Raw genomic sequence first — 26,699 nt, forward strand, 5'->3', positions numbered from 1 at the left:
CCCCCTTTAGGTGTAGTATAACAATCCCAGTGGACCAAAACTTCGTAAACGATATCGCAAACGTGAGTTACGCGAAACTCAAGCGGGTAAAAATATCGAATTTAGATCCAAAAACGATAATAAAATTAATCACTAGTCGCTCAGTTTGTGGCAGTGAAAGTTTCGTTTTCGGTAGCTCGAAGAAGGTATCGTTTGCGGACCTTTTATAATATCTTTTGCGAGCCTTTTATGCTATCTTTTACGATACGTTTTTAATATCATTAACAAGCCGAAAGTTATATTAAAAGTAGCCCACTAGTAATATTAAAAGTCAATTAAAAATAATATTTTTTGTCTCGTATTTTGTTCGCATATTTATTGTTTAAGTAGGGACGGCGCAAACGCTATTCCCGGCTATCAAAATTTAAACAGACGAGTTATTCACATTAGGAATAATCGCAAAAGTCAACTCAGCCGACGTGCAATGACCAAGTCTTACTCCGGAGGAACACGCTCGTGATCACGGTTAATCTCTACGCCTCTAATCGGCATCGGGGTTTCCATGTCCTCACATCCAGAAGCAGTTGGGAATTATAAATCTATCCTACTGCTACCCAAGAACACTGAATAGTTTTAAAACTTGTCCAGTTTTCACTCATTTTTAATTCCGTTTGCGATAATTTTGCGCGACATTAGTCGACGCTTGGTTTTAGTACAATAAATGCTCTTTTCTAAGTCCGTCTGCGAACATTTGGCGATACTTTACCGGTAGCTAGCTATTTTCTCCGTTATGTTTTACTTTCTTGTCAATTTTTCACTCAATTTTAAGCCCGTTTGCGTAATTTTTGCGAGACTTAAACGTCCCCTGGTTTTTGTCCGCTCAATTCTCTTTTTTGAGTCCGCGTGCGCACATTTAGCGAGACTACCGGTAGCTAGCTATATTTCCGTTTTTATACCCGTACTCAAAAAAGAGTTAAGGGGTATATTAGCTTTGTGGTAAAAGTGGATGTGTGTAACGCAGAGAAGGAAAATTTTTCGACCCCATAAAGTATATATATTCTTGATCAGCATCAATAGCCGAGTCGATATAGCCATGTCTGTCTGTCCGTCCGTCCGTCCGTCCGTCCGTCTTGTTGAGCGCCTGGATCTCAGAGACCGCCACCTTCCGCCCACACAAAAGACGAAAATCTGTGGCAAGCAAATTTTTAAAGATACGATAAAACTAAAATCGCAGTATCGTAGAGAATGCCTATATCTACCATATTGCCAAATCTGAATTAGATCGGATCATAATTATAGCCAGAATGAAGAAATTAATTTTCAGTTGCTTCCCCTGCCCCCTCCTGCCAACGACAACGTAACTCATTCTCCTTCTCGCTCGCACACTCTGCCGCGTTCAGTGCGCGAGCAACCCCTAGCGGAGGAGATGTAGAATATGAATGGTACATCTATAATCTACATGTTAGATGTAAAATATACATTGTAGATGTAGATGTAGATAACAGATGTAGCAAAAAAATGTAAAATGTAAAATTTTTTTTTTTTATAAAATTCTAAAAAATCATAAGCTCAAAAATGTATAACTGACTGAGTAAGGGTATAAGTAGAGTCGCGTCCCCAGAAGCGACTCGCACGTTCCTTCTCGTTATTTTATACTTAAATTTGTTAGTAGCAGCAAAATTAACTCCTATTAATTAAAATTGTCTAAATAATGCCAAAGATACGAATTTTTTAGTAAATCAACCTCATTTTATATTTAACTAAGCAGCGCGTTTTTCTAATTTGTAAAAAAATATTCGAGGTATATTGCAGGCCTAAAAACTACATTTTTTTCCACAGTATAATTGAATAGACTTTATTTCGAAAAATAGTTTGGATCTAAGTAGGCGCTTGGACAAACTTCAAGCCTGTGGAGAGCTACATACGTATTTCAAAGCACTGCTTCTCTGTCATTACTGATTTCAGAGTTCTGTAATAAGCATCAGTTAAAGCTATATTTTTATTCAACAATTTTTTAATTTCTAAATTATTTCTCGAGATGTCCGAAGCTAAGGAAGATAACAGGGGTGTGGTTATTATGTCTTGCGACTTTGAGATCAAGGGCAGAATTCCCAAAGAGGCGTTCGAATTGTTTGCTGCCGCACAGGCCAAAATCTTGGGACTACGCGGCTACATCATGCAGGTGTCAGAGAATTGCTTCAGAGGCCAACTGCAGGGTCCTCAGATTGTGATTGAAACATTTAAGCAGGTGATCCTGTCTGTCGCCGAGTATGTGGCTGCCGTCAAAGAGTTTGTCATCATGAACCTAACGGCCATCCAGGAGTGCTCCTATAAGTCCTTCGAAATTAAGGCGCCGACTACGTGCATTGATGAGTGTAAGCAGTCACCAGCTGGGCAGGAACCAAGCAGCTCATCTTGAATAAGATCCGCGGCAAGCCTCCGAGGGTCCAGTCAAAACTTCTGTCAGACCAAGGAGTGCAACATAAAATCCATAAAATAGAACCAATATATAGGGTGAGTTGGAAGAAGTAATACTGTAGCCAAACATGTACATAATTCAGGGATACATATTTAAAAACAGAAATAGTTCAGACTATATTTATAAGTGTAATTAATACGTATATATGGAGAAAACTAAAACATAAGGACCATTCAAGAAGCAGCAGCCTGGGAGCCTGAGAGTGTGATTAAGCCCTTCAAACAGACACCAAGCCAAGGATCTTGAAAACTTGAAACTTGAAACTTAAGATCAGGTGCAAGACTCCTAGAGACTTTCCAATGATACAAAAATATACAAATAAATCAATTAAAATTATTAATTTCACCTTGCACAAACACCCCTTAAAACACATGGATATTTCTTGGTTAAATAGTTGGGCAATTGTTTGGTAGGATTGGATAATAATGGATCATATTACGCTTTGCTTAAGCAGAGGATATGTTTTTCGAAAGCTATGTATATTTCCAGATGGAACTGTGTTTTCAGTTCTAAAAAGCAAAGTATTGAGACCATTCCAGTTTTCAAGTTGACTCGGGTCATTTTTTTGAAACACCTTTCCACTGAAAGGTGAAATGTGGGAACCATTCAACTTTTGTTCAACTCAAACACAAACTGAGTTCATTTGGTTGCAGAAGCCGTTGCATTGGCTCGATAGAAGCAGCTTTCACAGTACCAGAGTGAGCAACATATCGTGCAATACCATGCACGTCCAAATGTGGCTAAATCCTTTTGCCTTTTGTAAATGGAAATTATAGCAGTTCCCGTACTGCGGAAAAGCTTCCCAGGATTGGGTTAATGGAATGTGCCCGAATTGCGGCCAATCCAAAGTGGAGTCAAAGTTGGGATCCCACAGCAAACGTAACGATATTCACGGCTGCCACACACTATTTATTATACCCTATTTTAAGAGTAAAGGGGTATATTAGATTTTTGGACAAAACCCATAAAGAGAACCCATAAAAATATGTATTCTTGATCAGCATCAATAGCCGACTCGATATACTATATCGAGTGTAACCTGTCTGTCTGTCCGTCTTTTTTGACTCCTAGTTCTCAGAGACTACATATTTGAGCTAGAGCAACCAAATTTTGCATCCAGTCTCTTGTGTTATCACACTGTTTCAAGTGTGCTCGTTTTTTATTACTTTCGATGGTGCCTGCATTGTGTTTCCCACTTTGTTTACCCCATTAAGCCTCCCAAATGTTTGTTTAATCGCTTCAGATCTAGACATTCATATGTATGTACATACATATTTACATATGTACGTACTGTATGTTATAATTATTTACTCGGGTCAAATGTTTTTCCAAATATTCACATTGCTGGAACTGCATTGGATCGCTCATTCAAGAGCTCCCACTCAAACGGACCGACCTCATGTCCCCCCTGATGCTTTTAATGTATTTTTAATTTATTTTATTGCTTTTTTCAATCGGTTTTCGACTGTTTCTGTTTTTAGGAGCCCATTAAACTGGCATTTAGCCTCGAAAGCATTCGCAAGCTGATGACGGTCTTGGTTTTGGTTTCCATCTCAAATCGGCCATTCTTATGCGTTTCCGTATCTATTTTCATAAGTTTGTCTCCCTGGCGTTCGACATGCGATAATTGTGGGGCAAAAATATTCCTTGGGAGTAAGAAACACTCACATACAATTACGTAAAGGAAGCCTCTAGATTCCTAGAACCTATGTCTTGATGTCTGGTTAAACGTTAACGTTAGGTAGCTAAAACAATTCGATATGAGAAATTAAGTGATATATAGCGGACGGTATACATATGTTGTGTGTGGGGGTTCCGTTTTGTATTGATTGCCTACCTCTGATTCCTCCCTCCCGATCTCCACCCTTTCGACGTGGGTAAATTTTTGATTCAAGCGAAATGAGTGGACAGGCAATTTACAACATAAATGGAAAAAAAACGAGAAGGAACGTGTGAGTCGCTTCTGGGGACGCTACTCTACTTATACCCGTACTCAGTCAGCATATACATGTAAGAAGGCTGGGTCGCGCACACAAGTGCAGACCTCCCAGAGAGAGCTGAGAGCAGAGAGAGTAAAGAGGAGATCGCGAGAACGTCAGCCGACGCCGCTCAGAGGCCTCTCGCCATTCCGTGGTCAGTCGTCGTTTTCGTCAGTCGTAAATAAAATCAGTCGTACTTAAATCAGTTGTCTTTCGCTTATAAAAACATATCTAACAAAGCTGTATACATTACTTATATATCTCTTTAATAAACATACATTTAAATACAACCTTTCACATACATTTTTGAGCATATGATTTTTTAGAACTTTAGAAGTAAAAAAAAAATTTTACATGTTAAATTTTTTTGATACATCTGTTATCTACATCTACATGTATTATGTATATTATACATCTAACATGTAGATTATACATGTACCATTTAGACTCTACATCTCCTCCGCTAGGGGTTGCTCGCGCACTGAACGCAGCAGAGTGTTCGAGCGATAAGGAAAATGAGTTACGTTGTCGTTTGCGGGAGGGGGCAGGGGAAGCAACTGAAAATTCATTTCTTCATTCTGGCTATAATTATGATCCGATCAGATTCAGATTCGGCAGTCTGGTAGATATGGGCATTCTCTACGATACTGCGTTTTTAGTTCTAGCGTATCTTTAAAACTGTGCCTGCCACAGATTTTCGTCCTTTGCGGTGGCGGAAGGGGGCGGGGCGAAATTTTGAAATACACTTGTAGCAGTGGGATATCACATGAGTCTGGAAACCAAATTTGGTTGCCCTAGCTCTTATGGTCTCTGAGATCTAGGCGCTCATCGAGACAGACAGACAGACGGACAGACAGACAGACAGACAGACGGACAGACAGACATGGCTATATCGACTCGGCTATTGATGCTGATCCAGAATATATATACTTTATGGGGTCGGAAACGTTTCCTTCTCTGCGTTACACACATCCACTTTTACCACAAATCTAATATACCCCTTAACTCTTTTTTGAGTACGGGTATAATTAAGCGAGTATTATTATTTTGGCACACACCATTAACAAAGACACACACAGATATGTAGATATGCATGCATGCATGTAAATATTTACATACATATGTATATGCCACATACGATTATTCATATTTTTATATTTTCAATGCAAATTGGCCTCGGTTTCAAATTTCAAACGCAGTGTCTGCTTGCCGACCTCTGATTTAATTGTTAAAAAGCTGGCTTACAATTGTAAACTTTATTTGATTTTTTATCAAATTTAAATACATTTTAGTCTTTCCCCAAGTATACCTACTATATGTTCACACACATAGCTTGACTATAGCGGTCACACAGTTGCAGACTTTGTTTCTCTTTCTCTGATATTAAACTGTGGGAAAACATTTGATTGAGTGTGTCCGTTGGCGGACGGCCTATTGTTTACGAGCATTTCCTTTTACGATATGCTGCTGCTGTCTGATTGTAATTTAAAAGGCTAAATTTTCTGTCAATAAAAACACGCTTGCTCTTGCTTCCCGCTTGTATCCGTATGTATAGACCTGTACCCGATCAGACACTCCACAGCTGTAGGCCGTGCTGTCATCACAAAGCAATTAACGCTTCCCAAAAACCAGAGAGCCAGAAAACTGTAATGGGATTGCAGGGATGGGAATTTGGGGGCCCGTAGCAAAATCTTCTGCGTGGCAAACATTAGGTTAAAAAAATTACCCTCTGCAAGGGTATACACGAGAGTACACGGCAGCAGTTAAGTAGAACAGCTGTTTTGTCTCTTATGCAACTTGTTTGTATTGTATAGTCTTTGGTATGACGCTTTAGAAAATTTCACTTATTCTTTTTCTGTCTATGAGTATGTATGTACCTTCTACCTTCTCCCTTTTTCCTTTTATTATTGCCAATGAAGGAAAACAGGCCTTAATTAAACTCTCACTGTACTTTTTATCGTTTTATGTGGTTGCACTGCGCGGTTATGAAGCGTTTAAAGAATGGAAAGCAAAGCCTCGAATTTGACATTTTACTTTCAGTTAAGACGCTGCTGGGACTTATTGAATGTATGTGCACACCATCCCATTTCCTGGCAATGCGGATTGGACTTAAGGATAATTTGCAGCTCTTAAGTCCTTCCTGTTCCATCCTCCTCCAATTTCAATTAACTGTTGCATTGAAGGCCAGAAACAAAAAGGAAATCGATGCAATCAGTGGCATACAAACGTGGAGAGACCACACTGTACGAGAATCCACAGACACACAGTGTCTTTCCCGTATAGTGAACATTGTGATTGATGTTTAGCATTTAACCTGCGGGAGCTGCCTCCGTGTAAAGGATTTTAAGGGTGTACTGGTTTACCAAGTGTATCGTTTCTTGATGCCTGTGCATAAATTACGCTCCCACAGAGTGGGATGGTGACAACTTTTCACTTTGGTGTCAACTTTACGGAAAACTGCACCAGCTGGAGACAAGCTGGTACTGGAAAAATATGCACTGTGGCTGAAGAGCTGGAAAACGGCTGATGTGGCTGGAACTGGGACTGCGCATTTCTGCAGTTGGTGTGATAAAAAGAGCTTCTCACATCGACATCGAAGGCAATAGAAAAATCAGAAAAATTGGAACGCTATTTTAGGCGCTCCGTATATGGATTACTCATATTGATTTTCAGTGCCTTAGAAAATGCAATAATTCGAACCGTAAACCTGCTATGTCAATGAAGGAAATGGGTGAAGATAAAAACTCTACTTGTAAAAGGTACTGGTGGCCCGCTTAAGCCCTGAGTATTGCCCAGACAAGACACGAGTGCCAACCATTTACGGTGGTACTATGCCTCCATTAAGGCTGATCCACCTCTCGCCACAAGAGAGTTCGCTCTCCGGAAGATGGAGACGGTTGGGGGAGTGAGCTTGGGTCGATATGCAATGCAGCGGTATGGATGTACTTGGATGGCATGTTAATTAACTAAATCGTTTTAATGGCAGACAGAGTGGCAGGGTATTTAAAATAATTTTTACTAAGCTGTTGAGCAAAGCGCATTAAATTGTAATGAGAATGTGGCACAAAATGTTTTTTCCATTTTTTTTTTAAATTTATTTTTTACTATTTTTGCTTGACAAGCTGCCTAAAACCTTAACTTATTATTCTATTTCGTTTTTTGTGTCTTTGCTATTGTTATTGCTTTTGTTTTTTGGTGCTCGTATTTTTCTTAGATTTTTGTAATCGCAATTAAAGGAATGACTTTTAATTATGACTGGGGCCCAGACGAAAGAAAATAATGGTGGAATGGTGAAATCGTGCAAGGGAGACAGCAGACTAAAAACTGAGTGAGACGTGATAATTCCCAACATGAGCAGGGCTCCCCGCCGCCGAAATCCTCAACATTTAGCAAGGGCTGGCAAATAAAATCACACACACAAATTGCCAGACGCAGGGTGCTGAAAGGGGGAAGGCTAGGAAAATGAGAGGTAATGAAGCTGAGCGTCAACTTAATCAGACAAGTATGCTTTGCTAATTTTGGAATAATCTCGAGCTTAATGCTTTTAATTTGACTCATGAACCGTTGAACGCAATATTCTGCATATTTTCCCGACACAAGACAACGGGCTGGGGCTGTCACGGATAACAGGGATGTGGGATGTTGGGAGCCAGAATTTGTATACCCGTAATCGAAAAGTTATGAGGTATAATTTTGTATTAGATTTGTGTCAATGTGATCAAAACCAAAAACATATGAGAGCCGTAGTGAATGAAAAAAAATTCGATTGCTCTGCTCTCATCTCGCTCTCAGTGTTAAGCAACCGCTATTGCTATAGCAAAAGAATATGACGCGAAAAAACTACAAGCAGAGCAGAGCAAATACTTTTTCGTTTTTCGGCTATGGCTCTGCTTCGGCTCTGTTCAAAGTGAGAGCGGTAGCGAGAGCAAAACCAATTACAACGGAGTAGCGTAGCATTTCAAAATTGTGTATTTTATAAATTTAGATGGAGCAAAATAATTTAACAGATAAAATATTTAGAAATTCCACTAAAATCATAAGCTCATCATTTATACTGACTGAGCAACAGAGCAAACAGACGCTGCAGCCGCTGAGTATACACGTTATTTGTCTCTTTTAGTTTATATAACTATGTGTGTTAGAACTATGGTTAACGTTTATTACCAAAATATACATATACATTTTAAGAAGAATTTTTAAGCATTAGGTATATCCAGATATGGTATGGTACTATCGTACATTGCACACCTAACTTGCGTATAGATACGCAAATTGTCATACGCGCTGAGATTGGCGAGTACAGCCATATAGTCCCGTCTGCTCTCATGGGTGGAGCCACAAAGTAGATGGAGTGTGCCGCGCATGAACAGGGCCTGCAACTTGTACTGGGAGTCAGCCTCTGTGGCTGATTCAATCTCCTCGGTGCAGGCGGAGATAACATCCTCGAACCGCTCTTCGATGAAAGCACGGTGGGCGCGAAGTAACCCGCGCAAGGGAGGAATGCAGCGCTTTGATGGCAGAGCTGTTCCCAGGTTGTCCATTCGCCTTTTGGCATCGGCAGTGGCCAACTTCTTTTTCCCGCTATCCCTTAGCTTAATGGTCTCCTTGTTCCTGCAGTCCTCCAAAAGACACGTGGCTGTGATATCGATCAGGCACTTCTCGAGGTCACTGGTGGCCTCGTATGCACGTGCCCGACGGTAATAGGCCTTGGCATAGCGGTGATTGTACTCCAGCGCTTTAGCGCACTCTTTCTTTACTTGAGTCCAGTTCTGGAGAATCTGGTGACAGGCTGCACGGTTTTGATAGAAGATGGCCAACTGCTCGGTGTGCTCCTTGGGGCACTTCTCGATGGCCTTACTGTACAAATCTATGGCCTCCACGTATCTACGCTTGTAGAAGCAATCGTTGCCGTCCTTCTTGTAGTTGATTGCTGCACACAGGGAAGACATCTCCGGAGAGATGCCTATAGCTCCCGCTCCCTGCCCAGGCATCTCCGGCTCGTTCTTTGATGCCTCCAGTTCAGCGGCCTCCAATGTCTGCATTGCTTCCAGCATCGACCTGTCAATCATCTTTGTCTTAATATATTCACAGAGAGGGAATACCAAGGGCGTAAAAAGGAGGAATCTCGACGACCATTTTCCCAATTCTCCAGGCATTCTACTGAAGTCTTGGCACGCACACAACATAAGCAAATGCATAACAAGAGCACCGTTCACTCTCGTTCCGTCTCAGAGCCTTCCTCTTCCTTTCTGAGCTGGCAATTTTGTCCTGCGGCAGACTGCACACAAACATCTCTCACTCTGTGTTTTTTTTTTAAATTCCTTATCTCATTTATTTTGATATTGTGCCTAGATAGAGAATTAACTAATAGCTTACTAATTATTATATATGTATATTCAATTATAAATTAAATTTAATTATAAATTAAATTAAAATAACCGCCAGGATATGTGGAGAATCACAGACAGTTCCGTGTCGCTGCGGGGCGGCCGCGAAGCATTGCTTCGCAAGGACGATGGTTCCTCTTAAGCTGTATACCTTCTAGGGCGTTCACATCTCCGAAGCTCTTTCATCGCGGCGGCAGAAAAATTGCTCACTTTGCGTGTGTGTGCGTGTATGTGTTTAAAGTGTCTTTACTGTCACTGCTGTGGTTCCCAGTCGGACCTTGTAGAAGTGGTTGCAACATAGTACTGGTTCTTCACTACTTCCCTGGCAGGCTTAGTGGAACCGATTCCACAAAGAATGGTTCTATCATGCATATTTTTGCACAGAAAAATATGGAATGAAACCCAAACCGATTCCCGATCGTTCGTTTTTTTCACGAAGCGGCCTATGCATTCTCCATGCATTCTAATAGAAGCGAGAAATTCACGCATCGAAAACGTTCGCCGACAGACGATTTTTATACCCGTACTCAAAAAAGAGTTAAGGGGTATATTAGATTTGTGGTAAAAGTGGATGTGTGAAACGCAGAGAAGGAAACGTTTCCGACCCCATAAAGTATATATATTCTTGATCAGCATCAATAGCCGAGTCGATATAGCCATGTCTGTCTGTCCGTCTGTCCGTCTGTCTGTCTGTCTTTCTGTCTGTCTGTCTGTCTCGACGAGCGCCTAGATCTCAGAGACTATAAGAGCTAGGGCAACCAAATATCCCACTGCTACAAGTGTATTTCAAAATTTCGCCCCGCCCCCTTCCGCCCCCACAAAGGACGAAAATCTGTGGCAGGCACATTTTTAAAGATATGATAAAATTAAAAACGCAGTATCGTAGAGAATGCCCATATCTACTAGATTGCCGAATCTGAATCAGATCGGATCATAATTATAGCCAGATTGACGAAATTAATTTTCAGTTTCTTCCCCTGCCCCCTCCTGCCAACGACAACACATCTCATTTTCCATCTCGCTCGCACACTCTGCCGCGTTCAGTAAGCGAGCAACCCCTAGCGGAGGAGATGTAGAATCTAAATGGTACATTTACAATCTACATATTAGATGTATAATATACATTGTAGATGTAGATAACAGATGTAGAAAAAAAATGTAATATGTAAAATTTTTTTTTATACCCGTACTCAAAAAAGAGTTAAGGGGTATATTAGATTTGTGGTAAAAGTGGATGTGTGCAACGCAGAGAAGGAAACGTTTCCGACCCCATAAAGTATATATATTCTTGATCAGCATCAATAGCCGAGTCTATATAGCCATGTCCGTCTGTCCGTCCGTCTGTCCGTCTGTCTGTCTTGTTGAGCGCCTAGACCTCAGAGACTATAAGAGCTAGGGCAACCAAATTTGGTTTCCAGACTCATGTGATATCCCACTGCTACAAGTGTATTTCAAAATTTCGCCCCGCCCCCTTCCGCCCCCACAAAGGACGAAAATCTGTGGCAGGCACAATTTTAAAGATACGATAAAACTAAAAACGCAGTATCGCAATAGAAGCAAGAAATTCATGCATCGAAAACGTTCGCAGGTAGACGTTTTCGATGCGTGACTTTCTCGCTTCTATTAGAAGGCATAAAGAATGCATAGACATAAAGAATGTTTTCGAAAGCAAATTCGTACCCTCGGTAAGGGGGAAAGACAACACAACAAAAATAACAAAAGGGAACATGCAAGAACGCGCGGTTTTTTCTCGTCTTCTTTTATTTCATCACTTGAGTCTTGAAGCCGGTGAAAATTGTGTGTTTATCTGTGCTCTCTGCCAAAAATTGTGAAAAAGTGAAACTTAAGTGCCTAAAACTGTTTATTTTACCACGTAAGTATTGGCAGATTGTTGTGGCAGTTCGGCCTGCACCCTAAGAATATTTAAATAAACAATAAATAATGCATAATATACATATTTCTCTTTGAACATGTACATGTACATGAACATAACCTCAACGATGGAATGCGATATACATAAGTTCTTCAAACTAAGGAGAACTAAACGCACTGTAATACTCTCTGCACACTGAGTCCATCCTGGGGTAACGGTGGGAATTTTTGAAATATGTGAAACACCGATTCACATTGACACCCACCATCCACCATCCACCATCCATGAGAAACAGCTGTTGCTCACAATTGCGTGAGGTGAAAATTTGTTTACTTTAATTAAAATGAATATAAATAACATTTCAATGGTCGTGAATGTGATTCAGCAGCAAAACATATTCTTGCACAAGCTAATCATGTTGTTGGACATGGACGATGATGATGAAGATAACTTTGACGAGGAGGAGATAATAGAATGGATATCTGTTTTGAAAACACTGAAGCCCGGAAGGTTGTGGTCATTTGTGAGTGCTTCTAATAAATGCAACCAATGTTTAAAGTACAAATATATATGTTATGTTTTTCAGAAGCGGTTCGGTACATTTTGGGAGAAGGATGTACCCGAAAACAACGAGGCGTTTTTTAAGGAAAGTTTTAGGATGGAGAGATCCTGCTTTTCTCTGTTGGTTACTCGCTTGGAAGTGCTACGGAAGAAGGACACAAACTGCCGAGCTGCAATTCCTCTGGAGAAGCGTATCGCCATATCTTTTTATACTTTGGGATCTTCTTCTGAAAAGAGTGTTTTTCGGAGTGTCAGCCAACAGCGTCTGCAATATCCTGCATGAGTTTTGCAGAGATTTCATCAACGAATTCTCAGAGGAATACATGTCCAAAAACTATCTCACTTCAGAGAAAATTGACGAGTGTGTCCAAGCATTTGAAGAAATTGGGTTTCCTCAGTGCCTGGTGCAATTGGTAATAATGCAATAAAATCATCCATAATATATGTATATACATATATGTAAATTAATTTCATTACTTAATTTTTATGTTAGATGGATGTCACATCGAAATAAAACCACCTGCAGCTGAAATTTGATATTTTTTATTTTTTGCGTGCTTTGTGAGATCTGATGGGGTTATTTTGTTTTATTTTTATATTTTCCTGTCTGTCATTGTTTACATTTTCGTAGTGATCTCCGATTTTTTGTTGTGAAATATGGTTGCATTTGACAATTATCGAAAAAATACCGCACTGAAACGTGAGAATTAGGAACATCCCAGATGGATGGTGGAATAACTGGGAAATTTTCGGAACGGCAAAACCTTACGGACCATCCCAGAAATGGATGGTGGATGGTCCCCAGTGTGAAAAGGCTATAAGTATTAATAGTGGTGTAAATATATGTTGATACAAGTAGAGAGATGTTTCAATGTTCACGATGTTCATGCAGTGAAATTTATTTAGGGTGGACCTTGATCGGATTTTTAATGAACTGATTAGGGTGGACATAAACATTAAAAAATTGTATTTGAAATTAATAAACTTTTGCCAAAATTAATAAAACAATAAAAAATTTCTTTTTGATAAGGACGGCATTCTCCAAAGGAAAGAATCGCATTTACTCGGTCTCCTGCCTTGCAAGGAAACATGCAGACACCGACAGGAACGACGGCAACAACATCCCCGAGAAAAACAACAACTACAACCACGACAAGGATTTCATCATAGACGACGACGGCAATTATTTAATTTTTTTTATTTTATTATTATTATAATTAATTTTCTTTTATTTTTTTTTTCATTTCTTTTTTATCTTTTTTCAGTTTTATTTTTTTCTTAAATTTTTTTCGTTGTTTTTTACTTTTCCTTATTTTTATTATTTTTTGTATTATATTTTAGTAAAGAAAATATTAAATAAATCAAATTCGAAAAAATTTATAGTTTTTGTATTTATGGGTTAATCTCGCGTTCTTTTAGAACGCTCTTTCATGCATGCATGTATGCATGCTGCATACCTTCTCAAGGAACGGTTCTTGATACATTCCAGGGATGTGATAAGGAATGATTGAATTGGAACAGTTCCAGAACGGTTCTTAATAGGTTCCTATGGAACGATTCTCGATGCATGCCAAATATGTGTTCTGTAATGCTTCTTTCGGAAAGTACAACTGGAAGCGAAACCCGAGCGTTTCACGAAGTTGAAATTACAACAACCACCAGTTCCCAATGCGTTCTAAAGGAACGGTTCCTACCTACTTCCAAATGTACCGGTGCTGGCGTGTTTCGCCCTGTGTAATTTGGAAACCAAAACGTCATGTATAAATCACTGGTGCTTGCAGGAAAAAGAACCGCTCTAGAAGTGCTTCTTGGAAGGTATAAAGTCCGACTGGGTTATCATGATTTAAGCGCTAATCTGCACTCGCACTCCGGGTTGTGTTTGTTGGTTGATATTTTGCCACTTCTCACCGACCAAGTCCCCAATGTTGCAGATAGATGGCTTCCGTCTGTTAAGAGTTTGAAGAAGCCACACGAGCCGTGCAACCATCTTCAAAGGTATAGGTCTGGTGGCGATCGACCACATATTGCATCAGTCTGATGCGATTTACATTGGTTTTAATGTGTGAATACCATTCAATCGGATTATCCGATGGGACTTGTGCACAGACACAAGCACCGACAACGACACCTTTGCCATAATTGAGACAGGAATATCAATCACCTTGAGTTTTTGTGCAAGAAATCTGTTGACCAAATTATATGGAATGGAATTTCACCTATTCTCCGGGCTTGATGTTTGCTGGTGTATCCTACACTGTAGGAACTTCTGTTCGCTTCTGTGTTTCCAGAGGCGTTTGCACAAAAATGCAATTATTATGCCGGCAGCTGGCAACTGAAACTGCTACAACAAACTGCCACTGGGAGTGCAACATTTTGCATATCAAAGAGCCAGACTGTAAAGCCCCCGAGGCGCTGTCGGGAAACAGTTCACAGAGAAGGGCACGGGACACGGGGCAGGGGCAGCTTCCGGGAAACGTGCTCGGGGCGTTAAAGTCGACAGTTCTATGCGAGCGGGAGATAAATCCCTGAATCAAATACCAAAGTTCAGTTTAGTATCCAATTTGGCTAATAAGGAATTTACTCGATTGCCAACAATTTATGGATCCAGTGGTAGCATTTAATTTTGTTGTGTGTTGCCCCCACTCAATGGTGTCCTAATGCCCACTCGGAGCCTGGAAAAATGATTATTGACTCCAGGGGCCTCTTGTAAGCGGCACACAATGGAAGCAGGGCTGTTTCATTGAGTGGCTCTTGCCCACTCAAGTGTTTAGGAGATGATGAACGAACCACAGCAACGGGGCTTTTTGTCCTTTTGTTTAATCCGACAAAGTTGAATCGAGTTGAAACAACTGTGAAGCAACTCCAAGACGAGTTTCTAATTAAAATTATTGGAATAATTATTCGCCTGCATGCTACATGCCACACGCCTTTGACATGTCGTTGGAGGCGAAGTGGAAGCACAAAAATCAATCAAAGCTACAAATCGAATAAAGGTTCAATGAAAGTATCCCAAAAAAAAAACCAACAACCCAGCCATACGAGCAGTATTTTAAAGGGCAATACTTAGGCCCCCTCGCAGCAAAGGACATAAATAAAACTGATAAGGAAATTGTATTTTCCGATATGCTCGTAGATATAGAAAAGCTAATGACTTTTGCCAGCATATTTCGCTGGCAAGTCAACGACTAAGTAGCAAAGAAGAAGTAAAAATCATAAAACAAATTTGTTCTCGATACTCTTTTGAACGAGTGGCCCTGAATTTGAAAAGGTTTTTCTACGGGCTGATCTTTAAGTACCTTTGTCCATCGTTCATATATATGTACATACATACATCCATGTGGGTTGGTGCCATGGTGCCATGAGTCTAGGCACAGCAAACGCGAACGCGAATTGCTGCGAATTCCATTCAAGACAGGAGAGCGCAAAGCAAGAGCGAGCGAGGGCGAATTTTAATGAGCGCCCATAATTGCATCATGGTCCAAAGCAGGTCGACGAGAGAAATGCCGAGAGATCTAAAATTTATTCTTCGATCTTTTTGATTCCAAGAGAAAGAGCATTCATTTCTCCGCTCTTCTCGATGGAAGCCACATCCTGACAGCGGTGATTGAGTGAGTTCGTCGTGGATGAAGATGTGCCAGTGGATGGGGCTGTGGACTATTGAATGTTGCGGTCAAGAGTCAAGGACCTCTGTTCGGGCGCGGGCATAAAACTTTGTTGCTGAATAGGTAAGCGGCATGCCCACCAGTGCCACTGCATTTCAGGAGGCGTGAAGTCAAAACCATCGCGCGATGCTAAAAGATTAAAAAACGCTTAAGCAGCGCTGCCCAACAGTAACAAAAGCACCAATATGGCTGCAATAACTGTAACACAAACACACCAGCACCAGAAAAAATTTAAGACAAGAAGAGAGCTCTACAAATGAAATTACGACTAAAAGCTACTCAGAATTTAGAATATAGAATATACCCCAGAACTTTACGAGTAAGAGGAATTATTGGAGCAAGAGCAGAGGCCTTCTAAACAACAGGGGGCAAAGTCAACGCCGGCGCAGAGATGGCACGGATAAAAGCTAAAGTGGGGCAGATCGGATAAAAAAGAGCGTACGGATAGCAATCAACACGGGCCGGATAAAGCCAGCTGGGAACACTCGACTCCGTTTGTGGCGCTTGCCGCACGAGTTTAGCCGATGCACAGTTGTACCGGCAGCCGATGTAGGGCATGTGAACGAGTGAGTGCTGTCCCCACTGCTGTTGCTGTTACTGCTGCGACCGCCGAACCCACAGAGCAAACTTTTTCGAATAAAACCAAAGAAATTTGTTTGTTTTGATTCAGTCGTTGCGGGTTTTTTAAGGCGAACACAGCCAAGCCAAGCACTGCTCTTGGAACCAAATAGAACCACACCGAAACCAAAAGCAAAACTAATACCAATACCAATCACAGTTCCAGCTAGCTAAATAACATTTTTTAAATTCGCAAAATACAAAAAACAGGAAAAAAACAAACAAGTAAAACTCATCCCAATAAACAAAAACAGAAATATTTTTTTTTTAATTTTTTTATTTATGTGTGGCGCGTTCCGATCCAATCCAAGACAAGTGAAAGAGTGTTTGTGGCATGGCCAGAAATTTATCAGGTAAATAATGTTGCTTTTCTTTAAATTTTGTTCATACATACGGCAAAAGGTAAATTTTCGATATACAAATGATCTTCGGTGTACCGCGATTTGTGAAGAATTTACGCGCAGAAACTATTTGGCGGTCGGACATATTTCCTTTTTAATGGAATTTCAAAGTTTCATTTTTGCACATACAAAATTTAAACATAATCATGTATGCTTTTGAATAAAATGTCAAAGTTTTCCCACTTTTTTAATATGAGAATGACATTGAAGTCTAAGTTTTGTCTATAGATGTTTATTTTGTAATTATGGGAAGTTACACGGGTTGTAAAATATCTGTTTTGCGGTTTTTACCGTTAAATTCAGCCAAAAGAAAAAATAAGCCCAGAAAGTGTGCACCTTTTTCATTGATGATACTTCATCGGCAAAATCTCGGTGTCGTACTCTTATTTCATGTAACAAGGAAAAAATAATGCAATTGCAAGGAGCCAAATTATCGAATTTTGCTGTGAAAGCCGCGAAACAGACCTGACATTTTACAATGTTTGAGCATAGGCCCGTACATCGCACATTTACTGGGCCAGGCCAAAATCCGAGCTGGCAGTTAAACAATGGCAAACATTTATTGTGGCGTCTCCGAAGGGCATAAAAAATGCCGCAGAATACCAATAGGAATGAACTATAACCCTATGTCCCTTAAATGGGTTTCGAACAATCCTTGACGAAAGTTTTAAATTGATTTAATTCATCCTAGAGTCATGACTATTATATTATATCATACACCCACCGCGTAGACATCTTGGTGCATCGGTTTTTGAGTCAGAAACAGCGATATTGGCGAGGATAGCGGAAAACGGCCAGAGGACAACGCCAACTGTTAATTATCATAGCCAGACCCAGGCCCAGACTTGGAGATGGCAAACCTCTAGCTGGAGCTGTTGAAACCTATTAAAATTATATTTAATGCACTTACCCGAGATGGCGTCCGTCCTTGTTCTGTGTACAGCTTCCATAGTCCAGGGTGAAGCTGCGAGAAATAGGAAAATTGCTGATGCACTTGAAATGAAGTAATTTGATTAGGTGGAGAATGTTCCATTGGAATGGAAGGGGGGTTCCGTTTCACATTCTCCACATAACGTATCTCCACTGCCACATGTACACACACTCATTAGCTTTAATGAACAGTTAAGGCCGTAAAGGAGTCCGGAAACTTGAATCAGATAAATGAGGAAACTCAGTGAGAGACTACTTGGCTTCCCTGTGGGATATTTTAGCATGTTATGGGACCGACTTGGTGCAAACAATGAGTTCTTGTTAATGCAAAATAGAAAGGGAACTAAACGTAGTTAGTGCAAATAATTTTGGAAGAAGCTCGTAGAAGGGACATTGAAGGTTCCAAAGGTCTAAGTCTGGATTGTGGCACCATTGTTAAAACATGCGAACTCTAAAGATTGGGACTCGGCTTTTAGTCCATTAAATTTGGTAGCAGTCCATGATGAAACAGACCTCTCCGTCCGATGTCTTTGTAAATTGTTTATGAAACTTTTTTCCGCATAATTAAGTTGACACCAAATCGATTCCCATTTATGATGCACCAAATTTTAGATGCTATGGTTAATTTCAGGCATTCCCTTTTGAGATTCAGAGATTATTGGCCGCAAACAGACCCTGTCCGCGGGTGCGAGTGTCCCACAAAAGGGAACTCGGCAACCACAAAAACATGAAAAACCTTTTGAGTTCTGACCTGTGGTCAGCAAAAATAAAGCCAATGTGTTCTCCACATAAACTGCGGTTGCGAACGCAAAAAGGGAAACAGTAGGATCCTCTTGCAGTTTGATCGAGCTGTATGATATAGATCATGGCGGTAACAACTAATATACTCAAAAAAGAAACGACTCAGAAGAGCTGAAGTTTCAAAGTGTACGTATTACGTACACATTCTAACGACTTCTAAATGGCGTCATCAGTGGAATGGTTTCGAAAGAGTATACTTGTACAACAATACAAAATGAAAGAATGAATGGAAATTCGGTTTGGAGAAAATGCAACAATGCACAGAGGCAAAAGTCGACGAAGGTGATGAGTGAGGGTGAGGAGACAACCCTTTTGGCCAGCTTCTTGTGAGCTGACCTTGCGGGCGGGCTTCATGCGGAAGTTATTGAAAGAAACCCATTAAGAAGATGTCCGTACCCGTAACCCTGGAGTCGTAGCCACAAACTGGTAGCCAGATCGCGGTCGGTCAGTTGGCCTTTTTGGTTCGGGGCCACTTTTTGTTTGTGCCGGCTAAAATTTGTTTGCGGCCAGCTGGGAAAAAAGGAAAGCTCCCCATCATCCCAGCGATTTTTTTTTCAGTCTTTACTTTTTTCCCCCTCCTTTTTGGGGTTTCTCTATTCTTTAGGGTCCACTTAATGGCACCTGTGGCTCCTCCTGCTTCTGGCTCTGCTAATCACGATTTTAATGACGTTTTACCTCATACCCTTTGTTGTCCATGATATTACTTATGGATATCGGTGAAAGGGTTTTGATTTAGTGTTAAAATTTTCATTGATGAAGTTTGAGATAAAAGTCGATTAAGACGAGGCTGGCTTAAGAGTCCTCCAGACGGTTCCACTATTATCTTATATGTGTTTTCCATTAGCGCGTAGAGATTTCGGATACGGGATCTTTAAAAAAATACTTACACAGTAACAAGAGGGTGATATACATACATTTAAGGGTGGGCTGCAAATACAAAACTTTTGAAATTTTCATCGGCCCGGTGATAAAAAGTTGCCTAAAGGGACTAGAAAGCGAGGGCAAAGAAATTTGGAAATTGGTTAACAATTGATCCCTTCGCATCGAGCTAAGTATAATCGCTTTCGGCCAATTTAGACAAAATTTCGTCATTCAATTTACAAACCTCTATTCATTATACCCTTACTCGAAGAATCGGATTTACTGGAAAACTGGCTCCAAAACGCACTTCAGCCAGCCGAAAATCGCTTCGGTGGCCAAAATTAACTTTCTGATCCTTACTGAGCGATGTCAGTCTATAGATGGGAATGGGAAGACGGGTTTTCAGTCCCAGCTGAATATTAGACCGCTTGGGCCGACCATCTGGCCTTCAGTAATTTAATCACTTAAATTTGATTCCTCAGCAAGCAGGCAGGCAAAAAAAAAAAACAAAATCCAGAATCCGGACGGGCAATATGTAATTTCAATAATTTATTTTGCTTTGGCGAAGAGTTTTGCTTTTTTTGGCTGTTTTTTATTTTGGCATTTAATATTCTCTATAAAATAAATATTTTTCGGTAAGAGAAGACGTCAGAACGAGAGCCTTTAGGCCCTGTCAATATTGGTACAGCACATTGTTTGCTCACACTTACATATTCGTATGTATATATATGTATGTACCTCTATATATACATAAGTATACGCAATATCTATGGATATATAGCACACAAACACATTTAGACTATGCAAACGATGCTGGCCAAAAGATGAAATATGTTAAACCGACAACATATTGAATTTAGATTTAGTGTCGCCAAAAAGCAAAGCAACCGAGAACTGAGCAGCGCGTGCAAAGCTCGCAGTGCGATTTAGTCGGGGCACGTGTCTTGTGGCAGCGCAGAGGCAACTGTAAACAACATTGATGCTGTCATAGGAAGCAGAAAACTGTGCTCAGCCTTCCAGGTTTATTGACACCAAAACGAAATCAACAGCGGAGATGAGTACTTTAAGAAAAGTATCATATTTCAAAGCACCGTTAAATATTCCTTTAAAGAGCGCTTACGAGAATTTTTCCATTAAAAAAACTATTTTCCTTTGAGCCAGTTTGGAAACAATATTTGGTTTCTCTAGCTTTATAGTCTTTGAGATTTAGGCGCTCAACGAGACGGAAGGAAAGACAGACGGACATATACTTGGCTATTGATGCTGATCAAGAATACATAGAATATACGTTATGGGATCGGAAACGTTTCCTTCTGTGCGTTACACACATCCACTTCGCCCAAAAATCTTATATACCCCTTAACTCTTCGAGTACGGCTATAAAAATACTGCCTTTACAATTGATGTGGATTTTTTTACTGTTTGGCTAATAATACCGTACTGCTTCTCCTTCCGTTACAGTTCACATAATGTATATGGGGCCATATCCTTGAAGGTTAGCAATCATTATAATGCCAATGAAAAAAAAACATCAGCCAAGTGAAAAAAGGAATGTTTGAGAGAGTTTGTTCAGCTTTCTCTTTAATGAGGCAAGGTGGAAAGGTGAGGGATTCATGGCCCGAAACTCTAGAGCCCAGAGCTCTGAGCCCTGCTCACCATTGTGTGCTGCGTGTGGTTTCATGCAGTGGTGCCACCGGCTAGCAACAGGTTGCGCTTTCCTCAATGCAATTGGCAATGAACCTCCTGGATATGGATATACGAGGATATCCTTATAAGATAAGGGAATGAGAATGGATGCGGCTTACGCTTCCTAAAAGGATGCGGTCCAACTCAAGGAGCTATATGGATGGGGATGTATGAGGGAGGTTCTAGTAGATTGCCTAAAGAACAAAGCCAGGCAGATTTCAATAAAAAAGACTCTTTGATGCTTAAAATTGAAAACATATTTTCCCACAGGGATTCCATAAATAAGAGCAAAAAAAAGGTCACAGAATAAGGAATATTTATTTTATTTTTTCCATTTTTGTTGAATATTGAATGAGCAGCAATTATATGCTCGTACAAAGAACATTTGTGAGTATATCTGAGTATTTTTAATTAAAGATGGAACTAATTGAATTCAGTTTTATAGGTAGAGAGGGGGAACTTTTTATTGAAGAGTTTTAATAACCTTTTGTTGTCCGCAACAATTTATATTTGATTATCTTTGGCTTCTGCCCTCAGCATAATTGAACAAAGGGAAAACGCTTAAAATCTACAAATATCTAAATGCAAACTATTTTTCTGCTTGAGAAAGGAGCTCAAATCAAATCATATATTAATTGCTTATATTATGTAATTGAAAACATCTTGAATGGCCGTCGACCGGTTGAGCATTCATATTTGTTCATTAATGAAAATATTCCGGTATATGTTCGATGTACGGGCTATGCTCCGAACAAAAAAAAAAAACAAAACAGATGCTGCAGCGTATCGGTTATAGCCACCTGATGTATGGGCATAAGCATACGAGTACGAGTATATGGCTATTTTATACGAGTTCAAGACCAGACCATAATTCATGTTTGTTGGAGGGCGCCTAATTAACACATTAATTTAGACACTGAAACTTATTTTATTTCTCTTTTGATTTTCCGTTAATTGTAGAAATTTATTTTTGTCCAAAATTCCTTTTAAAGAGAGACAGAGAGATATGAAACAAAGAACACCGGGCAGAAAGGCAGAATCCGATTCTTGGAGGGTATATAATCGCACTACACATATGAACTGTGTGCATGACGTACAATTTAATTGAATCAACAATCGTATTAATCAATGTGCAGCGCAACACAAACATACAAATAAAATAAAAATCTGCAAAAGAAATTAATGACAGAAAATAAAAGAGGATAAAAAAAGGTGTTTGCGGCTTGGCTGGTTCTGTATGGGCCTAATCAATCAATTTTATTTAATCATTTATTTAATCAAATTTATGCAACCGACCACAGAAGTGGTGTACGTATACTCTAGATCTATTTATAGGCAGAGGCAGGCGACGGAAAGTCAGCCTGACACGAACACAAATCAAATATAATAAAGTGCTTCGGTTTGCCTCCTGCCACTTTCAAACCAATCCACCCAATCTCCCAATATTCTATGCTTCCTTCCTATCTGGTCCAACCCACCAACTTTTCCCGCTTCTCATATATCTGGCTGGTCCTATTCCCGGGCCCCTGTTCATGACTGTGTTTTTTTACCGACAAGTTTATCGTTTCGTCACCTAAAAATGGTCAATATTTTTTCATTGAGGTTTTTCCCTTGACGCATTTGTTTTTGGTTTTGTTTGGGGCTTTTGTTTTTGGTATATAATTTTTCCAGGGTATCTTTAAACAGTGAAATAGGGTTACCATTTAATAAAGCTTTTGTTGAAGCATAAAGGATCTTGAGATGATTTTTTTTTTCGAAGAGAGTTTTCTCTTTCTCAGCAATGGGATGGATCAATCGAAAGGAGAACATATCAAATCACAGCGCACTCTGATAGGCGAAACAGATGTGTAACATATTTTGAAGCAAAGAGCGAAGTGTGAGACAGTATTTTCATAGAACGCATTTGTATTTCTTGTTTCTCGCTGGTGTTTTGCAAATAAATTTCCCTTGTTGTAAAATGTCAATTAATTGGCATTGCTTATGTCTGTCTCCCCTCCGGACCATGGCGATTGGAAACTAAATTACACAATTTGACATGACTGCAGTTAGCTCTGTCAGCCCCAACTCATGCATTCAGAGATTCATTTCGTTACTTCGGGACTCGCACTGGCAATGTTTTGATGGTATGTCAACAGTCCTAGAGTTATTGATGTTGTGTTTTGATTCATGCAACCAGCACTCCAACATCCAACATCTCGCTTGTGTTTGCTCATACATTTTATGGTGCTGTCCATAGAGTTTAGCAAGCCACTAAATGTGTTTCTGTGTTTCTGTTTGTGGCGGGGGCGGGGGATGGCATATTGTTAAATTTTATAAAAGATTTCTTCAACTCGGAAAATACTGATTCTTGTGATGTTAAGTCAAATAACTTGCATACTATATAATTTTTTAATCTATTGATATTAATATTTATTATTCAAATATCTAATAGCACTGTGCAACAGTCATTTTCTACTTTGCACGAGACAAAAATTAGGTTGTAGGCTGAGATAAGTAGATCTCTTCCTCGTACTTAGAATTTGCAATACACCCCCAAAATTCAAAAACCGCAATTTGGTGACTGCTTGCACTCTCATAATTTTTACTCAAAACCTGCAGCGCAGATATCCACAAAAAGAACTACATAGGTTGACAACAAAATTGTATTACCTTTTACAGGAATTTTTATTCGAGGTGATGGAATGGATATATCTGAAGATATAGCGACTCAAAGTTGAAGTTTTTTTTTTACCATTTTTAATGTTTCTTTGACTGGCATTTAAAAACAATTTTTTTTTGTATGGAATGGTATTATTTTTAGACACTAATTTTCTAGTGCAAGCAGTCACCAAATTGGGGGTTTTGAATTAAAAAAAAAATTTTCTGGGTGTATTACAAATTCTAATTCTAATTATAATTTTTGTCTCGTGCAAAGTACAAAATGACTGTCGCACAGTGTTATGTACACTGTATGGCCGGAGATCAGGTTTTATACCTGTACTCGTTTCTGTGTGAAACAACTCTAATTCGCTTATTAATTTAGCCAGCTGATCTAGGCAAAGGCACCACTGTGCGAAATGCATGCATATGCTTGCGCAGACAAAGGCTTTGTGCAGCGGGCTTTCGGTCAGAGACGAAGCAAAGCCGAAAAGAGAATTGAAAGCCCGCGCGCTCTCTCTGTACATGGGACGTAGCGATAAGAACAGGTTTTCGGTCGCTTATGAATGTTATCTTGTTATTGTATAGTCTTCGATACAAAAAAGCGGCTGGCTCTAGAGCGCGCATCTACCTCTCTTGCTTTTGAACAACACACATACATATGTAAGTATTGTCTTTGTATAAATTGTATGGTTAGGGCTAGAGATGGGCAACTGTTTATTTATGGGTTTTTTCTGCTGGTCTCTATCTAGAATCGTCCTCAACATTTGTTCTTGCTAAAAATTCGCTGTAAAGAATATGAGAAAAAAATATAATTGTTTTTATGCATTTAAAAATTGTTGGCAGTACCGGGCCGGGCCCTATATTAAATATGACCGGACCAGGCCTATTCGGGCCTAAAAATTTGATTACGTGATTGGGCCGGGCCTAAAAGAGGAGGCCTGTGTCCATCTCTGCCGCACCGCTCATCTATATCCTTAATATCCTGTGTGTTTGCTGCTCAGTCAAGGTGTTAAGGTGGGCGTGTCCAGGCAACGACATTAATTTTTTTCCTCTGCTGCGTCGGATGCTGGTCCACAGGTGTTTTGAAACTACGGTTCTAGTTGCTGTTAAGTTACAGATGGGTCTGGTGTGGCACCTTATTATCTGCAACCGAATTTCCAACTTCCTTGTAGAAAACTTATAATTTTGCTTATAGGACTATTGCCCCTATCTATCCGTTAAGACTCAGTTTCTCTTCTAATCATCAAGCAGCAAGCTATAAAGTAATAATAATGGAAACAAAATAAGTTTTTTTATATTCGTCGAAAAAAATGTAAAAAAAATTGCGAATTTCCAAATGAGTTCTGTTAAAGGAAATAAAATATCCAAGATCTAACTTTAAAGTCTGTAATGCAATATCAGTTTTCCTAAATATTAAGATACTTTTCAGGAGGTCGTATTTCTAAAGGTATCAACTATCACAAAAAGGAGCAAAAGTATTAAAAATAACTCTTTAAGGAAACTATAATTTTGCTTTCAAATATTATAATTAAAATGGTGATATAAATACAGTGACTCAGTGATTCGATTTACTCGATACCATATTAGTTAGTTTAAAGAGCCAGAAGGCAGGAGGTAGAAACTGTCTGTCATTAAAAACCAAATAAATAACATCGAATACAAAATTACAAAATTGCGATGGCGAAGCTCATAGAAGTAGGGATGTGTCCATGCTTATAGTATAGAAATGAACGATAAGAAGTAGTTGCTACGGTGGGAAGTAAAAAGATTGGTGTATCCCAGAACAACAGGAACTTAATTATGATTGTACAGCAGTTTGAGGCCAGGCACACATAAACCGAGCATAAAATGTAACTCGAGTAAACAGAGATATACGCATGTGCAGTGTACACACCAAAACCACATTCACTCAGACAATGTATTAATTTGTGTATGGGTGGGGAGGGGAAGGCAAGTTTTATGGCGGGAATGGTTGTTGTTTTTTGAGGTTTGCCCAGGCAACGCCATGTAAGAATGAAATCGACGAATTTCCGACTATAAGGTACCGGCTTCTGCCAAGTATCTAAAAGTGATTCGAATTGTACAAACAGAAGTTTTGCTTCATAATGCTTTTAATACTTATCCGATCTTAATGAGTTCTTACACACAATGAAAATAAATATGTTTATAATCAAGTGAATTTACAAACATATCTTCAATATTTATTTATTTTACATATCTTTAATACTTATGTTGGCTAAAAGAGCTATTTCTTAAAAACTCGATAATTTCTTGAATTTGTGCACCTCGAGTTCTTACGTCATCAAAGATCAGATTTAGAAACAGTGTTGATCAGGATATATATGCTTTTCGTATACTTTATAAGGCCGAAAACGTTTCGATATGCCTTCTTTACACATACCCTTTCGGATTGCCAGATTTCATACATGGAGGCGTACCCTACGACAATGTTGTACGCCAATTAGTTGCCCCAAAAAGTTATGTGTGTGTATGAAAATATATAGACTTGGTACAATTATTCAAGCCAAAGCAAGTGTGCCAGGGGATAGGAATAATGTTCAATTGGGGTAATGCTGAAGGCAGTCGAAGGCAAATGCACAGGAAATGGCGATAGAGATGGCTATGGCAGGGTAGGCAGTTGATTGCCATTGTTGCTGTGGCTGGTGGTGATGTTACGACCTCTTCATTGGCATTATAAAAAATTGTATGTGTGGGTTTTATGAAAAGTAAAACTGAATTTGCATATGAGCTTGGCCTGAATGGTGCTGGTGCTGGGCTTTCTGGCAAACAGAAAATGAAGGCTGAAAGAATGCCAGCCCAGTCGTATGATATAGCATGCCAT

General features: G+C 39.7%; 3 protein-coding genes, 1 long non-coding RNA gene and 1 other non-coding gene across 6 annotated transcripts in view; 3 read left to right on the forward strand and 2 right to left on the reverse strand.

Annotated features, from left to right (window-relative positions):
- Positions 1-365: 365 nt before the first annotated feature.
- Positions 366-524, reverse strand: LOC121404642. The gene has a single exon (XR_005968119.1). It is a non-coding gene; the product is annotated as a U1 spliceosomal RNA (small nuclear RNA).
- Positions 525-1,921: 1,397 nt separating this feature from the next.
- LOC111070121 (acylphosphatase-1-like) lies at positions 1,922-2,684 on the forward strand. The gene is made up of 2 exons (XM_022360446.1): positions 1,922-2,493; positions 2,561-2,684. Exon 1 carries the CDS (start codon positions 2,018-2,020, stop codon positions 2,396-2,398), a length of 381 nt encoding a protein of 126 aa, XP_022216138.1. The 5' UTR covers positions 1,922-2,017; the 3' UTR covers positions 2,399-2,493; positions 2,561-2,684.
- A 5,922-nt stretch (positions 2,685-8,606) lies between these two features.
- LOC111070128 (mitochondrial import receptor subunit TOM70-like) lies at positions 8,607-9,776 on the reverse strand. Its single transcript, XM_022360460.2, has one exon. It carries the CDS (start codon positions 9,633-9,635, stop codon positions 8,634-8,636), a length of 1,002 nt encoding a protein of 333 aa, XP_022216152.2. The 5' UTR covers positions 9,636-9,776; the 3' UTR covers positions 8,607-8,633.
- A 1,810-nt stretch (positions 9,777-11,586) lies between these two features.
- LOC121404641 lies at positions 11,587-13,513 on the forward strand. The gene is made up of 3 exons (XR_005968118.1): positions 11,587-11,697; positions 11,846-11,875; positions 13,289-13,513. It is a non-coding gene; the product is annotated as an uncharacterized LOC121404641 (long non-coding RNA).
- A 3,253-nt stretch (positions 13,514-16,766) lies between these two features.
- The window catches only part of LOC111070138 (sex peptide receptor), a 51,315-nt gene continuing 41,382 nt past the window's right edge, over positions 16,767-26,699 (forward strand). For both annotated transcript variants that reach the window (XM_041594468.1, XM_022360474.2), the window contains exon 1: positions 16,767-16,891. The gene's annotated coding sequence lies outside the window, so the exon portion shown is untranslated. The remainder of the gene's footprint in view (positions 16,892-26,699) is intronic.

The sequence above is a fragment of the Drosophila obscura genome, unplaced genomic scaffold (assembly GCF_018151105.1).
Source record: "Drosophila obscura isolate BZ-5 IFL unplaced genomic scaffold, ASM1815110v1 contig_28, whole genome shotgun sequence".
Classification (NCBI taxonomy): Eukaryota; Metazoa; Arthropoda; class Insecta; order Diptera; family Drosophilidae; genus Drosophila; species Drosophila obscura.

What these genes read in the sequence shown, in the direction of transcription:
- LOC111070121 (XM_022360446.1), top strand. Translation starts at nt 2,018, where the DNA reads ATGTCCGAAGCTAAGGAAGATAACAGGGGTGTGGTTATTATGTCTTGC.
- LOC111070128 (XM_022360460.2), bottom strand. Translation starts at nt 9,635, where the DNA reads ATGCATTTGCTTATGTTGTGTGCGTGCCAAGACTTCAGTAGAATGCCT.